Genomic DNA, 24,796 nt, shown 5'->3' with positions numbered 1-24,796 from the left:
GTTGAAAATATACTTAATATTATGAGAAAAAGAGCTACTATTTATTTCATGATTCCTATGTACTAAGTACTCCTGGTGCCTTATCATAAGACTAAGTACATCCTCTCATGAATATAAAACAATCCTATGACATAGGCACTATTTTTCCTGAGCTTGGATCACGATTTCAAGAGACACAACCCCAAGTACTTGTACCTCAAAAGTCAAAATCCTGGGCTGGAGCTACTGCAGTGGGCAGCACGTGACTGGCATGTAGCTGACCTGGGCTTGGTCCCCGGTAACTCCTATGGTCCTCCAAGCCCTGCCAATATTGATCCCTGACCGCAGAGTCAAGAGTCAGCCCTGAACACAGCTGAGTGTAACCCAACACTCCCTAAAAAAAAGTCGAGATCCTAAAAGTTTAAAAATCACAAAACTCCAACATTCCTATATATCTTAGGGATTTGGGACTTTGAGAACTGAACACTCACAGGATTTTGGCTTCTGGGATTCGGGTATTAGTTATTGTGTCTTTCAGCATTATGATCGGCACATATTTTTATCCCTGTTTGATAGATGAGACTATTTTACAGAGAAAGGATAAGTTACTGGCTCAGGATGGTACAAATAAATATTGTTAAACCAAGACTAACACAGAGTGTGTGCTTCCAGAGCGGCGAAAAATCTTTCTCTTTAGATGAAGAACAAAAGGCCCAAATTCATTACAGAAGTATTGAGAACCCAGAAAACAGACACGTGCACACACGTACCCACACATTCATGCACACACACACACACACACACACACACACACACCACAAACTTATGTCATTTGTAACAGACACCATTGGTACTTTTTTGGAAAGTATTTTCCCTACAGCAGTGAGAAAAAATAGGTTGGTTATTTAACAGAGATAGAAAGAGAAATGGAGGAAGAAAATTTTAAGGTAATGTGTGAGTTCGTTCTTAATAAACATGACAAGACGACTCATGAAATTCAAGTGTTGTTAAATCCATGTTTGTTGGCACTGACAACATAGCATGCCCAGAGCAAAGGCACACCACATAGCAGAACATGCATGTAGAAGTATGTACCCTTGCATATCCACTTCCACTCTCAAGAGTCAACCACCTCTGCAGTAATTGTTTTTGAACTATTTAAGAGCTAAGAATATTTTCTTTCTCTAAAAGGTTAAAACAAAACTATGTCTTGGGGAAAATGCAATTCATATGAAATTTTGATATCAGAGTCTAATTAATGAATTTGTATTGAAATACCGCCATGCCATTAGTTTGTTTATGATCCGTAGAAGCTACTCACTGTACTGGCAAAATTGAGCAGTTTTTGAAAGAATATATGGCCTGGTAAGCATTAGACACATGGCTGATGGTTCTTTGCAGTTCTGTAGACCTTGAATCTAAATCATTTCAACTAATTTAAATTTGGGAAGCTCCTCCCAGCAGTGCTAGGGGAGCCCAGGGGTGATGCTCAGTGATACTCAGACAATCAGCCAGATGGTTCAGTGCTCAGGCCTGCTGATACAGTGCTCCTTAGACCCAGTGGGACTGGGGCCCACCAGAACCACCTCATTGGATGCTAAGGGAAGAGGTCATGCAGATCAAGGACTGAATTCATGCTAGCAACACGAGCACTGCAGCCCTGGAGCTATCTCTCAAGACACTCTCAGTCTTTTTTTTTTAGGAGTACTGCTATTTATTCAGCCATTGATTAGCTGAATGAATTGGGCATGAACTCCACCTTAATTTTTTTATTTATTTTTTTATATTTATTTATTGAATCACTGTGGGAAAAGTTGCTAAGCTTTCATGTTTAAGTCTCTCTCAGTCATTTTAAATTCTCTACAGAAATCACTAATGAAATCATACCTGGCAACGGTGCCTTGTGAGTTCTCACAATGGGCATTTCTTTCCATAGATCACCATCATTTTCATTTTCAGCTATCCAGGAATTAACAGGGAAATAAAACAGCTCATTTGTGTCTATATTTTCTAGTCGAATTTCTTCCAGATACCACCTGGGATCCTGCCCACTATTGTCATGTCCAATTCGTATTTTATAGATTTCACCAACATCTTTAAGATTAATCTGTAATGGAAAAGAGAAGGGGAAAATCGATCATAAATCTCTGATTTAATTTTTTCAAATTACAATTATTATTTTATTTTTAATTTAATATATACCTTTTCTCTAGCTCACTCCTAATTTCTCATAATACCACAAACTCTCATAACTCATAATACCTGAGATACTTCTACATATGGTGAAGCAGGAAACAGTTGAGAATAGACAAACCAATAGAAATAAATCCAACTAACTCTCATTATATCCTTTTTCAACAACTCTTTTATTATATCGCAAGATAATGTTTTATTTTAAGTACCAAAATATGCTAAATATCCAATAGTTAGACCTGAGTAATTATAAGTCAGATTTTCTGGTGTCTATATAATTAAACTTTTATAAATTGAAACCTGATGGCAAGAAGTCATACACACTTATGAATTTAAGCTAGGACTAACCAGGTAGCTTGAAATAGAGTGACAGAGCCTCAGGGATAATACAGGGCTTAATGTTTTCGCCTTCCACTTGGTTCCATTCTCACTATCACGCATGGTCCTCCAAGTAAAGGTAAAGGTAAAGGCCCTCCCGTTGATCGTCGATTTGCTCGAGCGGGCCCAGTAACGTCTCCATTGGAGACTTTGTTGTTACTGTGTCTGGCATATCGAATACATCACGGGTAGCTTGCCAGGCTCTGCCGTGCGGGCGAGATACTCTTGGTAGCTTGCCGGGCTCTCCGAGAGGGGCGGAGGAATCGAACTCGGGTCGGCCATGTTGGCCGCTTGTAAGGCGAACGCCCTACCCACTGTGCTATCGCTCCAACCTGATGGAGCGATAGCACAGTCCTCCAAGTAGTGCCAGGAATATCTCTGAGCACAGAATAAGGAATAAGCTCTGAGCACTGTCGGGTGTGACACAAAAATTAAAGAAGGAGAGGAAGGGAGAAAGGAAGGAAGGAAGGAAGGAAGGAAGGAAGGAAGGAAGGAAGGAAGGAAGGAAGGAAGGAGGGAAGGAGGGAGAATGGGAGGATGGGAGGGAAGGAGGGAGGAATGGAGGGGGGAGGGAGGGACGGAGGGAGGGATGGAGGGGGGAGGGAGAGAAGGAAGGAAGGAAGGAAGGAAGGAAGGAAGGAAGGAAGGAAGGAAGGAAGGAAGGGAGGGAGGGAGGGAGGGAGGGAGGGAGGGAGGGAGGGATTTGCATTAGACACATTTTTGCTGAAGTATCAGCAATATGATTAACAACTAATTCTGCCTTATACTCCTTTGCACCTCACTAAACACCTGCTTACCTGACAAAGTAAATATTCTAAAGTCTCATTCACTATATTCAGAAATACACATAGAGGGAGTGGGGGCGAGGGAGAGGGAGAGAGAGAGCAAGAAGGACTTACTCCTGGCGCAGCATTCGGGGATCTCTCCTGGCAGGTGGCAGAGGACCACACGGGGGAGCCGGGGATGGAACATGGGCCGGCCATGCAAGAGACAAATGCCTTGCCTGCTGTGCTATCTCTCTGGCCCCAAGAGTAAGACTTTTTATTTGGAAAATGTCTGACTGTGGTTCTGTTTTTTAAATAGCAATTATATGCTACATTACTTTTCCACTGCTGCCATAATAAATGAACACAAATCTAACAAATTAAAACAAAGCCAATTTCTGGTCGCCAATTTCATGCTTCAGCTCATCGCTCTCTCCGCATAGGGCCTCCCCACTAGAGTGCAGGCTGGTCAGGCTGCTCCCTGCTCTGCAGGACTCTGCCTCCAGGCTAGCTGCTGGCAGGGGTGGGGGCAACGCAGGCCACAACCCAGGTCCTTTGGAGTAAAGACTCTTCCTTCACCTCAGAGCCAAATGCACATCCAACCCCTCTCTGACTGGGTATTTTGGCTTTACCTCAGTTACCAACAAGAGAATTTGTTTGCTCTTCGGGACTGGTGCAATTTTGAGTAAGTCCCCTTGCTCAAATGAGGCTGATTTTCCTATGTTAACATGCCTAGATATGTTAACATATCTCTTTGATTCCACTGTTCTTCCTGCATTAACATATGCCTCAGAGACCTGGGCCCTACGAAAGGAGGATGAGAACGCTATTCGGGTCTCTCAAAGAGGAATCGAAAGAGCTACGCTTGGAATATCACGATTCACTCAAATGACAGAAAAAATCCGGAGTTCCGACATCCGTTGACGATCAAGAATCAGGGACGCTGTCTTGTTTGCCAAGGTGTCAAAATTCAGATGGGCTGGTCACGTAATGAGATTTAAAGACGACCGCTGGACTAGAGCTGTTACCGACTGGATTCCATGGGATGTCAAAAGACCGCGTGGCAGCCCAGTCAGACTTCTTCATCAAGATCATGAACGATCGGTTTGAGGCTCTTCATGTTCCTAGAGCAAACAGACGCCATTGGGCTACACTAGCACACGACAGGGACAGATGGAGACATTACTGGCGCCCGCTCGAGCAAATCGACGATTAATGGGAAGTTAAGTGATTAAGTTGTTCCTCGCCAGGGCCCGTTGGAGGGGATCGGGTTGAGCTTTCCTCCCCGCCCCAACCAGGGCTCTCGGCAGCCGAAGACCTCCAGGACCAGCCACCACCATGCTGAGACCACTCTCCACACACCTGAAGGTACTGGCAGAGGGACAAATCCACGCGGGTTCCGGGGCCGAGATCTCCCAGCCTACTCGGATTGGAGTCAAGCATCCTCCACCCAGATCCTCCAAATTCCAGTAGGCGGGGGTCACACCCACCACCTGGCCCCCTGGCGCTGTGTAATCCCATCAACGGCCAAGACCCAGAGACTATAAAATCCAGTTCCTGGAACCGCGCGGCCGCATTTGCGGCCGCGTGACATCTTATCAGAACATCTTTTATGACATCTTATCATCTCATTCCTACTTTGACAAACTGGTAGGCTACTGAATGTAGCCTGCCCACACGGCAGAGTCTGGCAAACTCCCTGTGGCGTACCCAATATGCCAAATACCAGTAACAATGATGGGTCTCATTCTCCTAAAGAGCCTTGAATGTAATCTCAGGGTTCGGATGAAAGAGATGTTACTGCTCGAGGCAATCGACGAATAACAGGATGATGAAATGAAAAATGAAAAAAAAAGTGATTAAGTGATTAACATGCCTAGATAATATATCATCATGAGAATATCTGGTCTTCTCCCCACAGCTTGATTGATACAGCATCACCACAGGAAGATGCTGTGTCAGAGCTTATGAAGGTCACCTACTACTTCTTTCTGTGAAAATAGCGGCTTTGTTCATAGAATTGGGGGATGCTCATTGGTAGTAAATTTTCTATCTATGTAATGTCAAAATGTTCTTGGGTTTGGTGGGTCCTACAAAGAGAACTCAGCAGTGTGGAGCTGAGCTGTTGAATCCTTCCTCCTCTGTCCGACACAAATCCTACTGGACAGAGTCCCGGTACACTTGAGTGGTGAGTGGTTTCCACAGTGAGGTAGCACTGTCCTCCCATTGTTCATCGATTTGCTCAAGCGGGCCCAGTAACCTCTCCACTATGAGACTTGTTGTTACTGTGTTTGGCATATCGGATATGTCATGGGTAGCTTGCCAGGCTTTGCCATGCAGGCGGGATACTCTTGGTAGCTTGCCAGGCTCTCCGAGAGAGGCGGAGGAATAGAGCCCAACTCGGCCAGATCGACCGCATGCAAGGCAAACGCTATATGAAAACTATATGAAAACATGCTAAGGCCCATGAGTGGATGATATATAAAGAAGTTATGAATGCATGAAGTTGTGGATGGATATATGCTTATACGTACACAGCGGTATATTTTTTAGCAACATAAAAAAACCTGCCCTTTGTAATACAATTTATGGACTTGGAGTACAATATGTTGAATGCAATGAGTCTGACAGAGAAAGATGATCACATGACTATGACCGTTCTAATATGTAGCATATAACCAAGTTTTTAAAAAACTAAATTCATGAGGCTGGAGAAATAGCACAGTAGGTAGGGCATTTGTCTTGGACACAGCCGACCCGGGTTCGATTTCCAGCATCCCATATGGTCCCTTGAGCACCACCAGGAGTAACTCCTGAGTGCAGAGTCAGGTGGAACCCCTGTGCATCGGTGGGTGTGACCCAAAAAGAAAAAATAAAACCTAAATTCATACCTACAGAAAACAGAATGCTGATTGCCAGAGTAGAAATAGATGAACAGGATCTAAAGTCATGGGGATGTGATGTACAGTATGTGACTTATGGTTAATAATATTCAATTGTAAATTTGAAATCTTTAAGGAGATCTATAGCATTCCTCAATGCTTGCTTCTGTCTCTGAGTTCAGGGGTCACTTCTGGTGATGCTCGGAAAAACATATGTAGTGCCTGGTCATCAGATGAAAGACTAATGCCCGGCCTGCAAGAGAGTAGCTCTGGCCCTTCTCCTTGTCTTCAATTTTAGACCATTTCCTTATTAGGCAGCTGAAGATTTGTGGTGTCTGTGAGAGGAGATATATTTATGTCCTCCAATATTATCATCATGAAAGATGATACAATTTTCATATCGCAAGAAAATAATTTAACTCTATAAGATGATCCGTCAAGTAGAATTATTGTGTTGATCATTTTGACTGGACAATTATTAAATATCATACCTGAAATAAAATAGTGTCATGGGTTAATTAGATCCACTTTTGAGATGAAGAGATAAGTACATGGTTGCGGAATGAATTAGTGGGAAGGAACCATGCCTCCAACGCGACAGGAACAAGGAATAAAAAATAACTGGGGGTGGCAGGACAAACACCTCTGCATTTTCATTGTGGTGGAGTGATATGAATCTGAAAGTCTAAAAAGAAATGACACATAAATACACACACTGATGGCCCCAAAGTCAAGTCATGATTCATATGAACTGAACTATGTAAGATAAAGAAAACAATGGATAAAACTGGGTGACAAGTACTTGTTATGCCTCTGTATCATTTTTGCAACTTCCTGCGGATATATATATATTTTAAATAAAAATAGTCTAAGGGGCTGGAACAATGAAACAGCAGGTAGAGCACTCGTCTTGCACATGGTCAACTTGGGTTCGATCCCAGTATCTCTTACAGCTCCCTGAGCCCTGACAGGAATGATCCATGAGTGTAGAGTCAGGAGTAAGCTCTGAGCACTGCCAGGTAGGGGCCAAAAGTAAAAAAAAAAATAGAAAAAGAAATGTTAAGCGTGTTCTTTCCAGCATTTTGTTCTAATTAGCGAGGTCATCTAGAGTTCCATCTCCTGGGAGATGAGAGATTTTGTCTGCATTAGTTCGCGCTTCTCGCAGGCATTTGGCTAATTCACCATTTTGAATCAAACTGCTAGACCTCCCTGCTTCTGTTGACTGTTGGAAATGCTTCGGGGGCCCAGTTATGTGGGACCCCTTCCTCATTTGGGTGTAGCACCTCCTATTCCCTGAAGTACAATTCCTCGTGATTCTCTGCATTTTATTCATTTCCTCCCCATACAGACAAGCATAAATATTTTGCACTGATGAACAAATACATAATTAAAATTTAAAAACTATTCATATAGTCAAGATACTTATAAAAATAAATATGTTATTTGAATTTAAATACATTTGCATCTACAGAATATATAAACAATTCAAAACGTAGGAATGATGAAATTTGGTCATTATTTAAATTAAATATTGATGATTTTTTCCTAGTTCCTTGCTTTTATGTCCCAGGTAATAAATGTATGCCATCCTAAATGACATCAAAATTGTCCAAAATTTTGGCAAACACATTGAAGATAACCTTTTTCTAGTCAAATATACTTCTCCCTTGGTAATTTTTTCTACTGCATTTTTCAGATTGTTTATATCATTTTAGGGGGATGAATTTATTAAAAAATTTAATGGCACAGGGCTTTATAGAATCCCATTTATTGACTCTCCATTGTTATTAAAATCAATAAATAACTAAACATATACTATTTATATATATATATATATATATATATATATATACTCTGTATTACCACTACATTTTATGCATTATACGTTCACTTTTCTCTTTTGAATATCATTACTAATTCATGACAGCTCATAGCCTCAAAGTGTTTCAATTAACTCTTATGATTATTATTGCTACTCTAAAAGGGGTTATTCCTGCTCAGCCGACACAATCCCCCTGAAACTTCCCCCCCCTTTGTCCTTCACCATCACCCTTGGCGTTTTTGAAGCTAGCATGAGTGAAAGACAGCAAAAGCATAGTCCAGAACAATCCTGGGTATTCCTGCTTGAAGATGCGGAATAAATTTCGCAGCAGGTAGCCTGGGTCCTCTCACGGGCACAAGCAGCAAGTATGCACACAGGGTAAGCTCTAGGTAATACAAAGTGCAGCTATCAGGACAGTTAGTGATCAAAGACAAGAACGTGCGTCATTTCGAAGTCAGAATTAGCACGAGACTGATTTTTCTATTCTACCCCAATGGGTTGCGTTCCCTCTTTTTCTTAGTATTTAAGACATCGTCAACTCTTGAGGCCTTTGACACTGACAGGATCATGCTCACAACCAAATTAAAAGATGAATCTTTGTTTGCATTCATCTGGGTAACATAAGGTAACAAAATAAGAGACTAACACCCGAGAACAGCTGTGATAAATACCAGGTTGTTCACTCCATGGCTTAGAGGCCAGCCGCACACTCCAGGGGTAAAGGCAGCTCAGATAGAAAAGGGAGCACCAAATAAAGGGTGCTGGGACGATCTGCCCAGGATGGGAGATGCACGATGAAAGTAGACCATAGACTGAACATGATTGCCACCCAATGTCTCTTCTGCAGACCACAGCACCCAAAAGGCGAGATAGAACAAAAGGGAGTGCCCTGACACAGATGCAGGGTGGGATGGGGGTTGGGGGTGTGGGAGGGATACTGGGATTGGTGGGGGTGGAGAATGGGCACCGGTGGTGGGATGGGTACTCGGTCATTGCATAACTGAAACCCAAGCACAACAACTTGTAAGTCTACAACTGTACCTCATGGTGTTTCACTAATAAAAAAAAAAGATGAATATTTGTGCCCTCCTGTCTATGTATGAGAAAGCAGAATTTGGAAATGACCAAACTGGTTTTCACTGCACAGTCCTAGTATATGGAACTGAAGCCAGGCTTAGCAGAAGTTTTCAGACAATATAAAAATCGATCGAAATTAGTGGAAATACTCACTGGGTGTGAAGTTATTTATATTGTTAGGAAGCATCTCTTTTGGCCAGACACCTGCAGGGTCAGTGACAAAAGAAGCAGACAGGCTGGTTCGGGACTCAGGTCTCTTTTAACTGGTCTGTATTGAATTTGATAGGCCCCTTCATTTATAAAAAGTTTCTTCATTTATAAAAAGAAATTTAAAGCCTGTATTCTGTCATACTCTGTCACCTTTCATGCATTTTCTTTAAAATCTCATTCTGAAACATCATGCTATCGTTTTGTTCTTGAGTCTCTCCCTTGCCTTCTCAGCTCCTTTTTTCCTCCTCTTTTCTCTCTCGCTCCTCTCCTTTCTCTCTCTCTCCCTCCTCCTTCACCTCCCATTCTCTCTCATCCCACACACTGATCCAATGTTTGGCTGTATAATGTCTCACTGGCGTGATTAAGTAGACATTTTAACTCTGCTGCTCCTTTCGTTGTTTTTAAGTCATTTCCAATTTTACTCCATCTCCATCCTGCTCCGACTGGGTGTATTTTCTCCTTATGGAGACGGTTCTGTGGCTTCCTGGAGACCAGGACTTCTTTTCTTTTTGCAAGGATAACCAGTGTCCTAAGAAGTGTCCTGCACAGACAGGAGCAGTGTTCCCCCTGGAGAACTGTCCCTCTCTCTGCTCTGTGATATTGGTTGCCAGAAGCACTGGTGGCATGGGGTCCTCTCCACTCCCGCTGGAGGGCTTCCCATCTCCAGCCCCCAGAATGTGCCCCCACACTGCCACTTTCTTCCTTTCTGTCCCATGGTTTTCCTCCATGGTGCCTGCAAGTTGACATGTCCTAACATCCTGCAACCAAGGTCCCCTTGTTTGAAGAGAAAGCAGAGCAAACGGTAATTAACTCTTAAAACCATCCTACAAGGAAGGGATGGGTAGCTGTTTTTGTTTTGTTTTGTTTTGTTTTTCCAGAGTGTGCATACCTTGACTTAAGAGAACTCACACAGAGCTACACCCCATGCTCCAATTCCCACCACCTCTCCTCAAGGAATGCTAAATGGCCTCAGTTTGACTCAGCCGTCCTTCTGCTTGGGGAGGCTTGCTCTCAGTCTCCGTGTTCGGGGTCAACATATTTTTTTCATTCACTGAATCTTCATGAGTTTGTTTTGAGCTTGATTTCCCTCAGAACAAAAAGTTTCAACTGAAATAAATTGCATGGATTTTTTTAATATGAAATAGTATTTCTTGGGGGTAAACAGAAGTGAGAGGACAGGAAATGTCCTGTCAGAACAGGCCATGATTAGTAAAAGACTCATTTCAACTACAATTTGCAATTTTGCAAAAGACACTGTTTATTGAATCCATTTCACAGTTGAGGAAATTGAGCTGAAGTCGCTGGTCCGAGGTTGCATGGGAAGCATGTAGATTAAGGATTCAGCCCTCTAGTGCACATTTGGCTCAAAACTGTCAATCAAATTTATTTTCAGCAGGGCAGCTTAAGATGACCCTGGCATGAGAAAGTGATTTAAGCTATTGTTATTAACATCGTGTTATTAACATATTTTAAATGTTTAAAATGACAAGCACTTTTGACTTTATATGCTTTAGTTTTTCCTATTTTATAGAAAAACTGTTTATGAGCCTTTAAGTTGGTAAACTTTTACAGCAGGAGAAACAAATTCTGTGAGGAGTATCAGTATATCTCAATTCTGAAATTATTTCCATATTTTTCGTGAAAATAAAATGATTTTATGTTAATTATGTGCTTCCTATATAAGCAGAACTTTATAACAGTACAGCCCAAGTCTGTGAAATTAAAGCAAAGAGTGCATATTATTTTTAGAGATAAATCCTTTGCTTCGTATCTGTGCCAATATCAGTAAAATTAACAGATGAAATAATAAGGTATTCTGGAGTCAATTAACAGCAACAACAAAATTAATGCTGTGTAAATTGTTTGGAATATTAACTGCAATCATTCCTTCTATATTAAGTAAAGCAAAGGCCCTCCCGTTGATCATCGATTTGCTCGAGCGGGCCCAGTAACGTCTCCATTGGAGACTTTGTTGTTACTGTGTCTGGCATATCGAATACTCTCGGTAGCTTGCCGGGCTCTCCGAGAGGGGCGGAGGAATCGAACTCGGGTCGGCCATGTTGGCTGCGTGCAAGGCAGACGCCCTACCCGCTGTGCTATCGCTATTAAACATAGTTTTATTTTTGCATAATTATTCCACAATACATTTCTTTTCCACAGAGTCACCAAACATTTTGTGTAGTTTTCAAATGTTTCTGCCATTAGCAAAACGCAACTGTTTAGTTTCATCCAAGACTATTCACTGCCCTGCATGTTCCTTTCAATTCCGGCTGTCCTCCAGATCCTGACAACGCAAACGTTCCTCATCAGTCTGTTCTCCTGAATCTAAGCAAAGTTCCACATTGACCGAACCTCTTCCAAAAACATGCCCAATATATTAATCCTAATGTGGCTACATCTCTTTTATCTTTGATGTCACCCAGCTCTTAATCATTCTTCCACTCACTTAATCCATCTTCACCCCCTTTCTTGAGGGTCTACTAGACTCTAAAAGACACTAGTTTATAAACTGGGGACTTACCTTTGTCATGTACATTGCCAACTGGACAAGAATGACAATAATGCGAAAGGCGGCACAACTGACCCAAATGAGAAAGATGCCAATGACTGTGACATGCACTTCAAGGATGTATTGTACCAAGACCAAGTGGGTGACATCTAGATTGAATGTCCAAGTCAAGAATTCTCTAAGACAGTAACCTTCAGACTGAGATCCAAATAACCAAAGCATATTCAGCTGGATAGACTTTATGGGAGAAAACCGAGTGACAGCTAGCATCATCATTTGAAGACCCTAAAGTGAGAATGAGTTTGGTGTGTTTAAACTGGAAGCAGAAGTTCTCCAGACTATCCTGGTAGAGGAGGAAAAAATGGGAGAAGGTCAAGGAGATAGAGTGGAAAATACTATCCCTCGGGCTCCATCACATGGAGGGTTATAACTGCAGAGAACAAGATCTGGTTTATGCATTTAGAAGATTTACTCTGCAAAAGGAGATTCTAAGAGGGTAAAAGTGAAAGCAAAAAGTTCATTTAAAATACCCAAGTGTTGACATCCCACACATCTGTCATGATTTAGATTCATCCATCAGCCCAGCTCTTCAGTTTCACGACTAATTCTCTGACGAGATACAAGCCAGCCTGCTAAAATGTATGGGTACACCAGCCTCGTGGCTGAAAGTTCTGGTGTGCCCTTGGAAAGGGAGCAAGCAGAGTTCCCCCAAAGTCTCACACTACACAATGGAGTACTATGTAGCTGTTAGAAAAGACGAAGTCATGAAGTTTACATACAAGTGGTACTACATGGAAAGTATCATGTTAAGCGAAATGACTCAGAAAGAAAGGGATAGACATAGAAAGATTGCATTCATCTGGGGAACATAAAGTAACAAAATAGGAAACTAACACCCAAGTCTGGCAGAGATTAGTACCAGGAATTTTACTCAATGACCCGGAGGACAACCACACATGTTAGGGGAAGGGGGAGCTCAGAAAGAGAAGGGAACACCAAATAAAGGGTGTTGGGAGGATCCGCCCATGATGGGAGAGCATGCTGAGGGTAGACTGTCGACCAAGCATGATTGCCACTCAATGCCTCTTTTGCTGACCATGGCACTCAAAAGGAGAGAGAGGGAAATGCCCTGCCACAGAGGCAGGGTGGGATGGGGGCTGGGGGGGGGGGAGGGGATGCTGGGATCCGTGGCGGTGGGAAATGCGCACTGGTGGAGGGATGGGTGTTTGATCATTGTATAATCGAAACCCAAGCACAAAAATGTGTAAGTCTACAACTGTACCTCATGGTGCCTCACTATTAAAAAATAAATAAATATTTTTAAAAAAGTCTCACACAACAGCATCCGCTCCCCACAGATGCCACCATGCCAGTGGTCCAACCCCACAGCTTCTCAACCAATCTCTACAAAATGCCAAAGTGATGAACATTCCAGGTACATCGGTTTTCAGGCTGAGAATTATGGTGTTATCTCCTGAGTCCGGACAATCTCCTCCCACTCCTCTGTACTTCCAGAAATCCAGGTAGCCACACCCACATCCCACACCCATTGTCATGTAAACTCAGTTCTACAGACCCTAGGGTGACAACTACATATTCTACAATACTAACACCCAGGAGTTGTACATCAAAAAAGATGTGAAAGGAATATAGAAGCCAACTAAGCTCAACAAACAAAAACAATAACACAGAGGGTTCCATTAGCAACAAACAACAAACAACTTATCAAACCCTCACAACACAACGCTGTGTAACGACCTCAGGTTGAGATGTAACAAGTTTCATAAATTTTATTTTACTGAGTAAGTTTTGATAATTCTATTAGCCATTTAATTGTAACAAGCAATATAAAATAAATGATTTTGTGCTTGCTCCCCCTTGGAGGGGAGCGGGTTGAGTTTCCCTCCCCACCCCAACCAGGGCTCCGGCAGCCAAAGACCTCCAGAACCAGCCACCACCATGCTGAGGCCACTCTCCACACACATGAAGGTACCGGCAGAGGAACAAAGGCATGCGGGTCTCAGGACTGAGATCTCCAAGCCTGCTCGGATCGGGGCTGAGCATCCTCCACCCAGATCCTCCAAATTCCAGTAGGCAGGGGTCAAACCCACCAACTGGCCCCCTGGTGCCGTGTAATCCCATCAACGGCCAAGACCCAGAGACTATAAAACCCAGCTCCCGGAAGCGGACATCTAATTATCTCATTTCTACTTTGGACAACCTGGCAGGCTACCGAATGTAACCTGCCCACACGGCAGAGTCTGGCAAACTCCCCGTGTCGTACCCAATATGCCAAATACCAGTAACAATGATGGGTCTCATTCTCCTGACCCTGATAGAGCCTCGAATGCGGCACTTTTTAAAAAAATCTCAGGGCCAGGATGAAGGAGATGTTACTGTGGCCTGCTTGAGTCAATCGACGAACAACAGCATGGTTGTGAAGAAGTAGGTGTGGGGTGGGGGGTTGGTAACATGGGAACATGGTAGAGGATAGAGTGGTACAGTTGGTGTCAGAACATTGAATGCCTGTAACAACTGTGTTATAAACAATTTTGCAAAACGTGGAGTTTAAATAAAGTAAAACCCAAAAAAATGGAAAACCTCAAGTGTCATTCTGGATCATAAAAGATTGTGTCCTTCATTAGGGCGTTCAAATGAAATGGAAGGTTGGAGGAATCTGAATATGTACAGAATTTGACACTCCATGCTGTATCCTTTATCTAAATATATCCTCAATTCCTTGGGCGAACCTTCTTGAAGTCTAGTCATGCTACAGAAGTTGTTCTATTTTTCGTGGGCTTTGCGCGTATTGTTCATTTGACCCAATCAAGAACTCTAATCCTCAAACTCTTCTTTCTCCCTTACTTTTAATAACCATTACCTTTCCCACGTGTTTCCAGTTGTGCAAGGATTTCTCTTTATGGACATCCTTTTTGAATGATTCCTCTGCTCTTTTTTATGTGATCTTAATTTGCTCCTTTTGCAGTTTAGAGCAAATCTTTCGAAAATTTCGTTCATAAAGTAAATCTCGCAGCAGCCTCAGAGTCTTTATTAAACGCTAACCCCGTCTCTCATTGGAACTGTTTCTAAGTAGAAAGTGGAGATTTTATTTTTAAGAATATACCTTTTCTTATAAGCTAAATCCCCCATGGTTTCATATTTACACCTGTGACAGACAGAGTTAGACTTAACAGCCATCACAAAGCTGACAAGACAGGAAATCTATAACACTCAGACTGTGTTATGGTCAAATTGGGATATATCGCTACACATCAGGTTCATATTCATGTTGTATTGAAATTTGCGAAGTAATATTACCACTAGAATCAAAGGCAAAATTTGCATGTCTAGACATAAGCTAATTCCCATTACTAAAATTAGATATAACTGAGCCAAATATGAACTCTTTTTCTGAAAATAACATTGACAAATAGAATTTCAATGAAGACTTCTGTTTTTTAAATTTTAAAATCTTTGAACTATTAATCTTCATTCTCTATCTCTTTCTGTCTCTCTCTCATACACACACACACACACATACATTTTTTAGCTGTGAAAATGTTCCAAGACTTAAATGACTGAAAACTAGCTTCCAATGCTATCAACCCCATCTTCTATCTGTCATTAAGAGTTCTACAAATGGATCCTTCAGTTCTACAAATGGATTCTTTAGACCTTGAAGAAAATCTCAGACTTCTTTTGTAATATGCCTCAATATTCATATCTTTCATTAGGGGTATTGTTATCAAGCTCATTTTCTTGAGTACAGTAGATGGATATTGAATATATACATAAGATAGTATATTAAAAATGAATACTTCTCTTTGATGGAGCAAATATTACATAGTGGCTTATAAGTTATCTATTTGATTTACCACATGGGATGCTGGGAATCGAACCTGGGTTGGCCGCGTGCAAGGCAAACGCCCTACCTGCTGTGCTATTGCTCCAGCCCCTGATTATTTAAAGTTTTGAGCTATAACTGATACAGTAAAACTTCACATATTTAATATACAAATTTGATATTTTAATATATGTATGCACTCATAAAACCATCAACACAACAAAAATAATTAATGCATCTTATGCTTCCAAAAGAGTACTTTTGGACAATTTAGACTTGAGATCTAAATAAAAAGTTTTTCAAAGTCTTGGGGTCATTTAACATGTATGCCATACAATATTTTGAAAATATTCTATTAATCTGAATTATAAAAACAACTCAGTCAGGAAAGATTGAATTCTGTGGTGGTGGAATCAAAGGAGGAGGGAGCTCTCCCTGGCTGTAAAACTACCTGAAGTACAAAATAAAAGCCTGGACCAGATGCTCAGATTCTTTTTAGGCAGAATTTCCACTGTTTTCAATGGGCCCAGGGGCACCATCGGTTTGTAATCAACGGCGAAGCCTTCCAAGGAAACAAAGCAGCAGACACAACTTGAGCAGCATCAAATGTCAGCTTAACAAAGTTAAAATTCTGCCCCTTGAAAGCATGTTAAGTATCAGCACACCTGAGAGAGTATTGAGAACACAACAGCCAGAAGGGCCTTGCTTCAGGAGACAACACAGGGAACTGAATCCCAGTCTCTGCCTCGTGCCAGCAGGGTCTTGTTACAGGGTCTATTTGCTACAGAATTGACTCATGAACTCTGGAAGTACCAGGTTTTATATGTTCTAATGATCACCCAAATCATGCAGCTGATTCCCACTGGAGAGAGTAACCACCAGCGAGCCCTACGCTACACAGTCCTAGAGTCTGAATTACTTCCAAGGGACTGTACAGTTATTCTGAATTATTTCAAGGACATGTTGTTTGGGCGCTTTTTAACCTTGGAGTTATGTTGGTTGATCCGTCATCCTAGGCTGATGTGGTTTTTTTGTTGTTGTTGTTGTTGGTTACTCCTGCAAGTTTGTCCAAAGTAGGAATGAGACAATAAGATGTCATAAAAACTTGCAGGCTATCGAATGTAGCCTGCCCACAGGGCAGAGTCTGGCAAATATGCCAAATACCAGTAACAATGATGGGTCTCATTCTCCTAAAGAGCCCTGAATATAATCTCAGGGCTAGGATGAAAGAGACGTTACTGGGGCCTGCTCGAGGCAATCGACGAATAACAGGATGATGAAATGAAAAAAATGAAATGAAATGGTTACTCCTGGCTTATGCACTCAGGAATTGCTCCTGGCAGTGCTCGGAGAATCATATGGGATGCTGGGGGTGGAACCCAGGTCAGCCGCGTGCAAGGCAAATGCCCTACTCGCTGTGCTATTGCTCCAGCCCCTGATGCAGTATTTTTAATCTTAGTGATCCATGAGTTTCTCGGAAAAATAAGTCAACTTATTTCCAAATTATAATAAGAGCAGCTTTGAGGTGTTTCTTGTTGTTGTTGTTTTTGTTTTTTTATATAAACGAATCTGATCTTAGGGCTTGAGAGATAGCTCAAATGGTAGAACTGACCATTAATGTGTGCAAGGCCCTGAGTGTGATCCCTGGTACCACACAGTCCACAGAGCAGTCCTGGGTTTAACACTCGTGCCTTTCAGTGCTAACAAATTTGGCCTTGAGAGTGCCCAAATAGAGCTGGGCAGGAAGCCTGGTATGGCCCCAGTGCTCTTCCTGAGCTCCACCTGTGAGGGCAGAAGTGCTGCCATGACAGGCCTCAGGCCGACTGAAAAGTTAACTAGGCCTAAGTTTCCATTTCCCAGAGGACGGGCCTGGCTTCACCTGAAACCACCAGCTGGGGGCAACCAATCACGCCAGGGTGGAAAGTCCCCAAGCCCGGCAGGTGGGTAGGGCCAATCAAATAATGCCCCATACCCTAAACCTCAGCCAGATTAGGAAACTCCTGTTAGTTCTTGGGAAAACAGTTATACAACGGATGTTGCAGTGCTTACGTAACCAAATCATATATAAACCCCCTGTAACTAGGAGTCGGGGTCCTTGTCAAGATTCCACTGCGTTGGATGAGATTCGGACCCTAGTTGGAGCCAGCAATAAAGATCCTTTGCCTTTTGCATTCTCAGGTGTGGAATTGGTCTCTCTGCGGGCGGACGGAAAACCCTAAACCCGGGTATCACACACCAACCAAACTCTGCCCCCTGCCCCAAAACAAGAGTAACCCGATCTTAACACCAATAGCAAGAAAAGATTCAAGCGTTTGGCTGGTTTAATAACCGTGACACAAACAAAAACTGTTGTTTGTTGAAAGAAAGAGATTTTTTTCTGCCAAACATTTCACACGTTGTTATAAATCTGCCTCTGCTCTCTGCAATGCACGAAACTCTCGCATTTTGCAAAAGAAGAAATTGGATTTCAGAGAGATTATCTTTCCCCCTAAAGTCCATGGCCACTGAGTTCCAGAGCAGAAACCTTAACTCAGGACAGCCAGATTTTCGGTGCATGTCATTTATAACCACAGCACACACCCTGAGAGTTAAGCTGGTCCACATAAGAAGATAAGACAAACCAAATCCCAAGCAAACAAGCCTGCTTGGGGCATGCAGACCTCCAAGAGTTCCTCATTTCCTCCTTCTTACTCCTTCACTTTCTGCCTACTGAGACACAGTCTGACCTATCAGTGAATGTGGTGGGTGTGAAGACGTCTGCCTGGAAGAGCTAGCTCACCCATATCCTAGTACGCTCCAAGAAACGATTGTTTCATTAGTAAGAGCCAATGCTTAAACAAAGTAAAAGCTAATTTAGTTCAAGTATCTTACATTTGACAAGAGGAAGTCCTTTCCCCATTTTTCTACAAGTTGAAGTGGACGGTTGGGTCCATTTTACTGCACCTATGCATTCCTCCAGGGCCTCGATTCACAGTTTTGTAAATACTGCCACTACGATAGCACAGCAGTAGGGCGTTTGCCTTGCACGCAGCCAACATGGCCAACCCGAGTTCGATTCCTCCGCCCCTCTCGGAGAGCCTGGCAAGCTAACAAGAGAACCTCGCCCGCATGGCAGAGTCTGGCAAGCTCCCCGTGACGTATTCGAAATGCCAAACACAGTAACAACAAAATTTCCAATGGAGACGTTACTGGGCCCGCTCGAGCAAATCGATGAACAACGGGAGGACAGTGACAGGACAGTGACATAGTACTACATTAAGCAGGAAAGCACAGGTGTGCTGACACAAAATATGACATGAAAGATAAGCTGCCACACTGTCTTGGGTCAGAACTGTTTTTTCGGGAAGGAAAAGGCTGCAGAAACCTACAGAGAAATGCTAAACTCAGAGCAGCATTGTTTAGACACACACCTCAGATACTCTCGTGAGCTGTTCATGAAATTCAGTCTTGTCAAATCTGTGTGACTTAACTGAGCTCTGGACTTTTCTGCGTATGTGAGGTTGCTGCCAATTCTGACTCTCTGTCCAGTTACAGAAAGGGAAAATATTTTCTGTGAATCATGGAAATCAGCATTTTCCATAGTGAGCAATACTGCCCCCTGGGGGCGGGAGGAGCACAGAACTCAAGACAGTCAGTCTCAGGACAATGGGGGGTGATGAACGTTGTCAGTTCACCTCAAGAAGGTAGATTTTTTTTTTTTACAGTTGTAGATTTATGATTTTTTGTGCTTGGGTTTGATTATACAATGATCAGATACCCATCCCTCCACCAGTGCCCATTTTCCACCACCATGGATAATATCCCTCCCACCCCCATCCCCCCATCCCCCCCGTCTCTGTGGCAGGGCAATCCCCTGTGTTCTCTCTCTCCTTTTGGGTGTTGTGGTCTGCAAAAGAGGCATTGAGTGGCAAACATGTTCAGTCCATAGTCCACTTTCGACATGCATCTCCCCTCCTGGGAGGATCCTCCAAACACCCTTTATTTGGTGCTCCCTTCTCTATCTGAACAGCCCTTTCCTCTAGGATACCCGGCTGGCCTCTAAATTATGGAGTAATCCTCCTGGTGCTGATCTCAGCTATTCTTGGGTATTAATCTCATACTTTGTTACTTTATATCCCCCAGATGAATGCAATCTTTCTATGTCTATCCCTCTCTTTCTGACTCATTTCGCTTAGCATGATACTTTCCATGTTGTAAGAAGGTAGATTTTGAGGACGTTTATTTAAGTAGATTTATTTTTTTTACTGACTGGATTCCATGGGACGTTAAAAGATCGCGTGGCCACCCACCTACAAAATGGTCAGACTTCTTTGTCAAGATCCTGAACAAACAGTTTGAGGCTCTTCGTGTTCCTGGAGCGAGCAGACGCCCTTGGGCTACACTAGCATGAGACAGGGACAAACGGAGACATTACTGGCGCCCGTTCCAGCAAATGAGTAACGGGATGTCAAGTGACCAAGTGATTTTTTAATAAAAAGAAGGCGGTGGGCCAAATTTTGAAGTCTTCCAACACACACACTTGTTTACTGGACCATTAGAGGTGATATAGCTGTAACTGAGTTCAGTAAGTCTTCGCGTTCATGCTTGAGCTGGGACTCACTTTCCTGGTCTGCAAGTTGTGCAAAGTTGGACTCACTTTCTGCTTAGCACCATCTTACAATTACGTCCAATAACATTCTCACCAAAAAACAAGTGTTAGTTCTAATTTTGTGGGGGAGGGGGCATGTCTCTCTCTTAGCTCGGGGCTCACTCTTGGAGAACTGGGTGCCCAGTGGGTGCTAGTGATCGAGCTGCATGCCAGGCAAGGGACCCTTCTGCTGTACTATCTCCTCTAAGGCACAGAAACACTGATACCAAATAATCTATCTGAAAGTCAAGTGTATCAGTAAGAATGAATTATCACCAGAATTCAAGAAACTGATATTAACATAGCTGAAATTTGGGGGTTGGGGGGATAAGTGAGAATATGGTTTATACTTTTGTTTTCTAATATAATAGATGAGTTTGCCAAGTTGGGAACTGTGTTAGGTGGGTGATGGGAGTGACAGGAAACCTAGTGATGGAGAGATGACGGACTCTGTAATCAGAAGTGATGTAGCAACATGGCTATCCTGAAACATCAACAGTAATAAAAAATCAAATTTAAATAAGTTAAGTCATGATTTTTAAATGGCTGAATATAGCTAAACTTAGGAATATGTTCTTAAAAGTGACACCAGATTTACCGATTTCACATATATTTGAGGGTCTGTCCTGAGTATGGGGATATCAGTATTTACAGAATAATGTATGTTCCTTTTCTTCAGGAAACATATAGTGCAGTTATGGGCTCAAATCTTAAAGTATCAGGGGGACTAGAGAAATCATGCAGAGAATAAGGTGTTTGCCTTGCATGCAGTGAGCCTGGTTCAGTGCCCTGGTTCTGAGTTCTGCTAAGAGTGATCCCTGAGCACAGAATCAGTTGGAAACCCTGAGTATCACTGGGCGTGGCCCTCCAAGAAACACCATGAACAACAAAATCCCAGTTATAGAGACGGCATTTCTATAGGAACAGGCTGTGAAGCTACAGAAAATGTTGACTTAAAGCAGCGTAGAGTGCCAAGCTATGACACATTTTGTGCTTAAAATTACAAGTGGTATCAGTGATAATGCTGGATTTGTGAGGGATCCATTGCTAGAAAATGTTTAGCAAGAGCTCCTCTGAGAAGGAGGCAGCAGAAATCAGAGGCAGACTCTCTGGCTCAGGCCAGAAGCTCTCAGGATGGCTAGGAAAGCAAGACAGCTCCACATCACCACAAAGCAAAGGGGATAGGACTAAATGTTATTATACGTTAGTCATTATCAGAGGGCGTCTCCCGTCTCTAAGCTATTTTGAATTTGGGGTCTTTTGAAATAAGCAAACAGGGCAATTTTAAGGTACAAAAAAAATCCAGAGATAATTCAATCGATGCTCATTCAATGCTCTCTCTACAAAACTGTACTTTCCAGTAAAGTTTATAACCTTCACCACCACCGATTCCTATAATGAAATTCTTACACAATGACTTTAGGAATTAGTTCATAAGAACAACAATGGTATCCTGAGTGGGGTTGGTGTCCTTTGTTACTAAGACACCAGGGAGCATTTTTCCTCTTCCAGACACAGAGCAGTGAGCAGTCTGTTATCTGCCACCCGGGGAAGGCCCCTTCAGGGACCCAGCTAGACTTGCATAATGACCCTGGGCTTCCAGCCTCTAGGAAAATGCATTTCAGTTGTTTATAGGCAACTGCAACAGATCACTGCTTACTAATCTGAACAGACCCCTATGGCTTTGACCCTCTGCCTCTGTATTTCATGTGGCAGCTCTGCCTGGGACCCACTTTTCTAACAATTAGCCAGAGTGATCCTGTGCTTCTCCCACACCTTGCTGGACAATCTTCTCTCTTCGCCAGTGAGAACATGAAACAGTAAGACAGCACATGTTTGAAGGGGGATTTTCTACAAGAACAGGGCAAGCATTATATTTTTCATTTCCTGCAATAACAAAAAATTTATCTTTCTGAGAAAAGAACACACAGATCTTGGTGGGATTTACTTGGGAACCGTAGTTAACAGTCAATTTATTTTCCTGCTGCCTTCCAAAAGGAGGAAAATTAATTCAATCTGTGGTAAGTTATGAAAGAGACTTTATGCCTCTCAAGTAGGATTTAGGTTAGATTTGAATGTTCTTTGGGAAGAACAATTTGACAATTACATTTAATAATAATTAGTAATAATTATAACAATAAGGAAAAGTTATATAACATAACATGGTTATAATGTTATAAAATTATAACAATAAAGATTATAACAATTAAAAAAGAGGTAGGGTCTTAAGAATATGTTTTCTTAAGTATCAGCTATTTTATGCAAGGGAATGGAAGTAAATATTCCAAATGTTCAGAAAATGGCCTTCTGAATATTTGGAATTTGAACCTGTGTGCTGACATCAAAACAATCCCCTTCCTTCCCATTTCCTCATGAGAAGCAGTCATAAGCATGCAACTCATTTCAAAATGTCACTTAGTATTTTTTATTCCAAGATAATTACAAGCTCACACTTGTGCCAAATGTAAATTATGTTTACTTATTTTGTAAAACCATGGCAGTGATTTTAATGCTCTCCACTGGAGCATATGTTCAGACGTGTGTATTATTTTGAAAGGTTACTCATATGTGCCCCAAACACATATGTGCATTCTGTTTCAAAGGGTGACTGTGTTCATTGGTCTGCACCTCCATTGATTTATTTCACTTCCAGACAAGCTTTGACGTTGAAGTTTCAGCAGTATTGACTTATTAGAATGCTACCATTTGCCAACTGGAATACTGTCAAACGTTTTTCTGCTTTCTCTCTCACACTGCAATTTAGAAGAAAATGCTCTCCCTATCACACTGCATGGCAAATGACATGTTTTTATTCCTACTTTCAGTAATACAGCTGAAGTTGCTGCTTAATTTTCAGCATCGACCTGATCAAAGCAATGTCATGTGTATTGTTCTTGACATGAAGGTAGAAACTTGGACAGTTAACACTAGGAAAGAGTACTGGTTCTTTCCTAAGCACGTCACTGATAGATGTATGTATTTCAATACAATGACTGTGAAAGACACAGTTATCTTTGTTTACAGTATATTTCTGGCATAATGTTGATATAAGTAGAGGGAATATGGTTTAATTTAAGGCTTTCATGAACAAAGTTTTCTGCTACTTACATGCTACATTAATCCATCCTTTATATCATTCAAGTGCCATTGGTAGACTATTTCTTCCTATTGTTGATACTATCTGATCAGGTTATTTTAACAATCTGCAAGAATTGGGCTACTTTGAAGACACTGATATAACACTCAATGATTCTAATTCAAGTTTTTCATTGCAGAATGAAGGAAGAGAACCTATGGTAAGAATTTGAGTTGTTTGGGACTGAAGATATTGTAATGGACTGAAGCACATATTTGTATGCAAAAGGCCCAGATTCAATCCCACAAAGAGCAATCCCCAGGCCTAAAATGGACTTAGGTCTGGAGCACTGTAGGGTATTGCCCTCAAAACAAGCAAAAAGAAGTGTTGACGACAATTTAAGGTATTGTTGTTGACAGTCACACTTTAGAACATCTAAATTTTAGAAATAGGTCCAATGAATCTTGATCTTGGATAGACCTCCATTTCTTTCTCAGTGAAAGCAACAAAAGAAGCCAATGTTCTTGTCCAGAGTTTAGAAATAAAGACAGGAAAACGTAGACAATCTTTTAAGTAATGAAGCTCAAATAGCAGACTATAATCATTGGATCAATTTTTAATTATTTAAATATTTTCCATAACTATCGCTTTTAGATTCATGGATCAATCATTGTTTTCAAAAGCATTCCAAGTGGTATTTATCATTTCTTTTGTAGTACAGATGATACTAGCAGATAGAACATACAAACTTCAGCGTATTGAAGTTGTAGGTAGAATGAGGACTGTTCTTTGTTGCAGCTACTGAGAACATAAAGAACATAGCCTATATCTGGGAATACGTGGGGGCCACAGACTCTGTGGATCAGAGCTACAGACTTCCACCTGCTCTCTCATTTGAGAGTATTCTTTAAATAATCCAATTTTTAGTTACATACGATAATGCTGTTAGGGAAAAAATATTGATCCCAACAGAAAAATGAAGGACATAGAATTTTCTGCATGCCTTCTAGATTTAAGAATCCTGAGTACGGGAACCTTACTCATAATAACCAAGTAAGTGTTACAATCCATGGTACAACCAAGCATTCTCCAAAGATGAGAACGAATGCCCCCTTAGAAGTGATCAATTTTAGTATTAAATAACATTTATTCAAGTCTCAGGCAGATGTCAACTCTCTGGTGGATACAAGGGAATGCAAATGTATTTCTCTTTACTCTCTTGGCAGTTGCGGGATGCAGTTAATTCTGAGCAAAACAGATTTTAATGTCGAAGGTAACTTTAGCTGTGACACTCCAGTGTATTTGGGTCATCACATAAATCAGCATTTAGTGACCTAAGCAATAGTGTTGTTTCAAAGGGAATGCCCTACCACAGAGGCAGGGTGGGATGGGGAGGATGGGGGTGGGAGGGATATTGGGATCCATGGTGGTGAAA

General features: G+C 41.8%; 1 protein-coding gene across 1 annotated transcript in view; it reads right to left on the bottom strand.

Annotated features, from left to right (window-relative positions):
• Positions 1 to 24,796, bottom strand: part of RP1 (RP1 axonemal microtubule associated) — a 224,265-nt gene that overhangs the window by 44,055 nt on the left and 155,414 nt on the right. Inside the window, exon 25 of the mRNA XM_056112482.1 lies at positions 1,867 to 2,086. Within this exon, the coding sequence (XP_055968457.1) occupies positions 1,867 to 2,086 (220 nt within the window). The remainder of the gene's footprint in view (positions 1 to 1,866; positions 2,087 to 24,796) is intronic.

The sequence above is a fragment of the Sorex fumeus genome, unplaced genomic scaffold (assembly GCF_029834395.1).
Source record: "Sorex fumeus unplaced genomic scaffold, SorFum_2.1 ptg000002l, whole genome shotgun sequence".
Lineage (NCBI taxonomy): Eukaryota > Metazoa > Chordata > Mammalia > Eulipotyphla > Soricidae > Sorex > Sorex fumeus.
The sequence above is the reverse complement of the archived record's forward strand: the minus strand, read 5'-3'. Positions and strand labels throughout refer to the sequence as shown.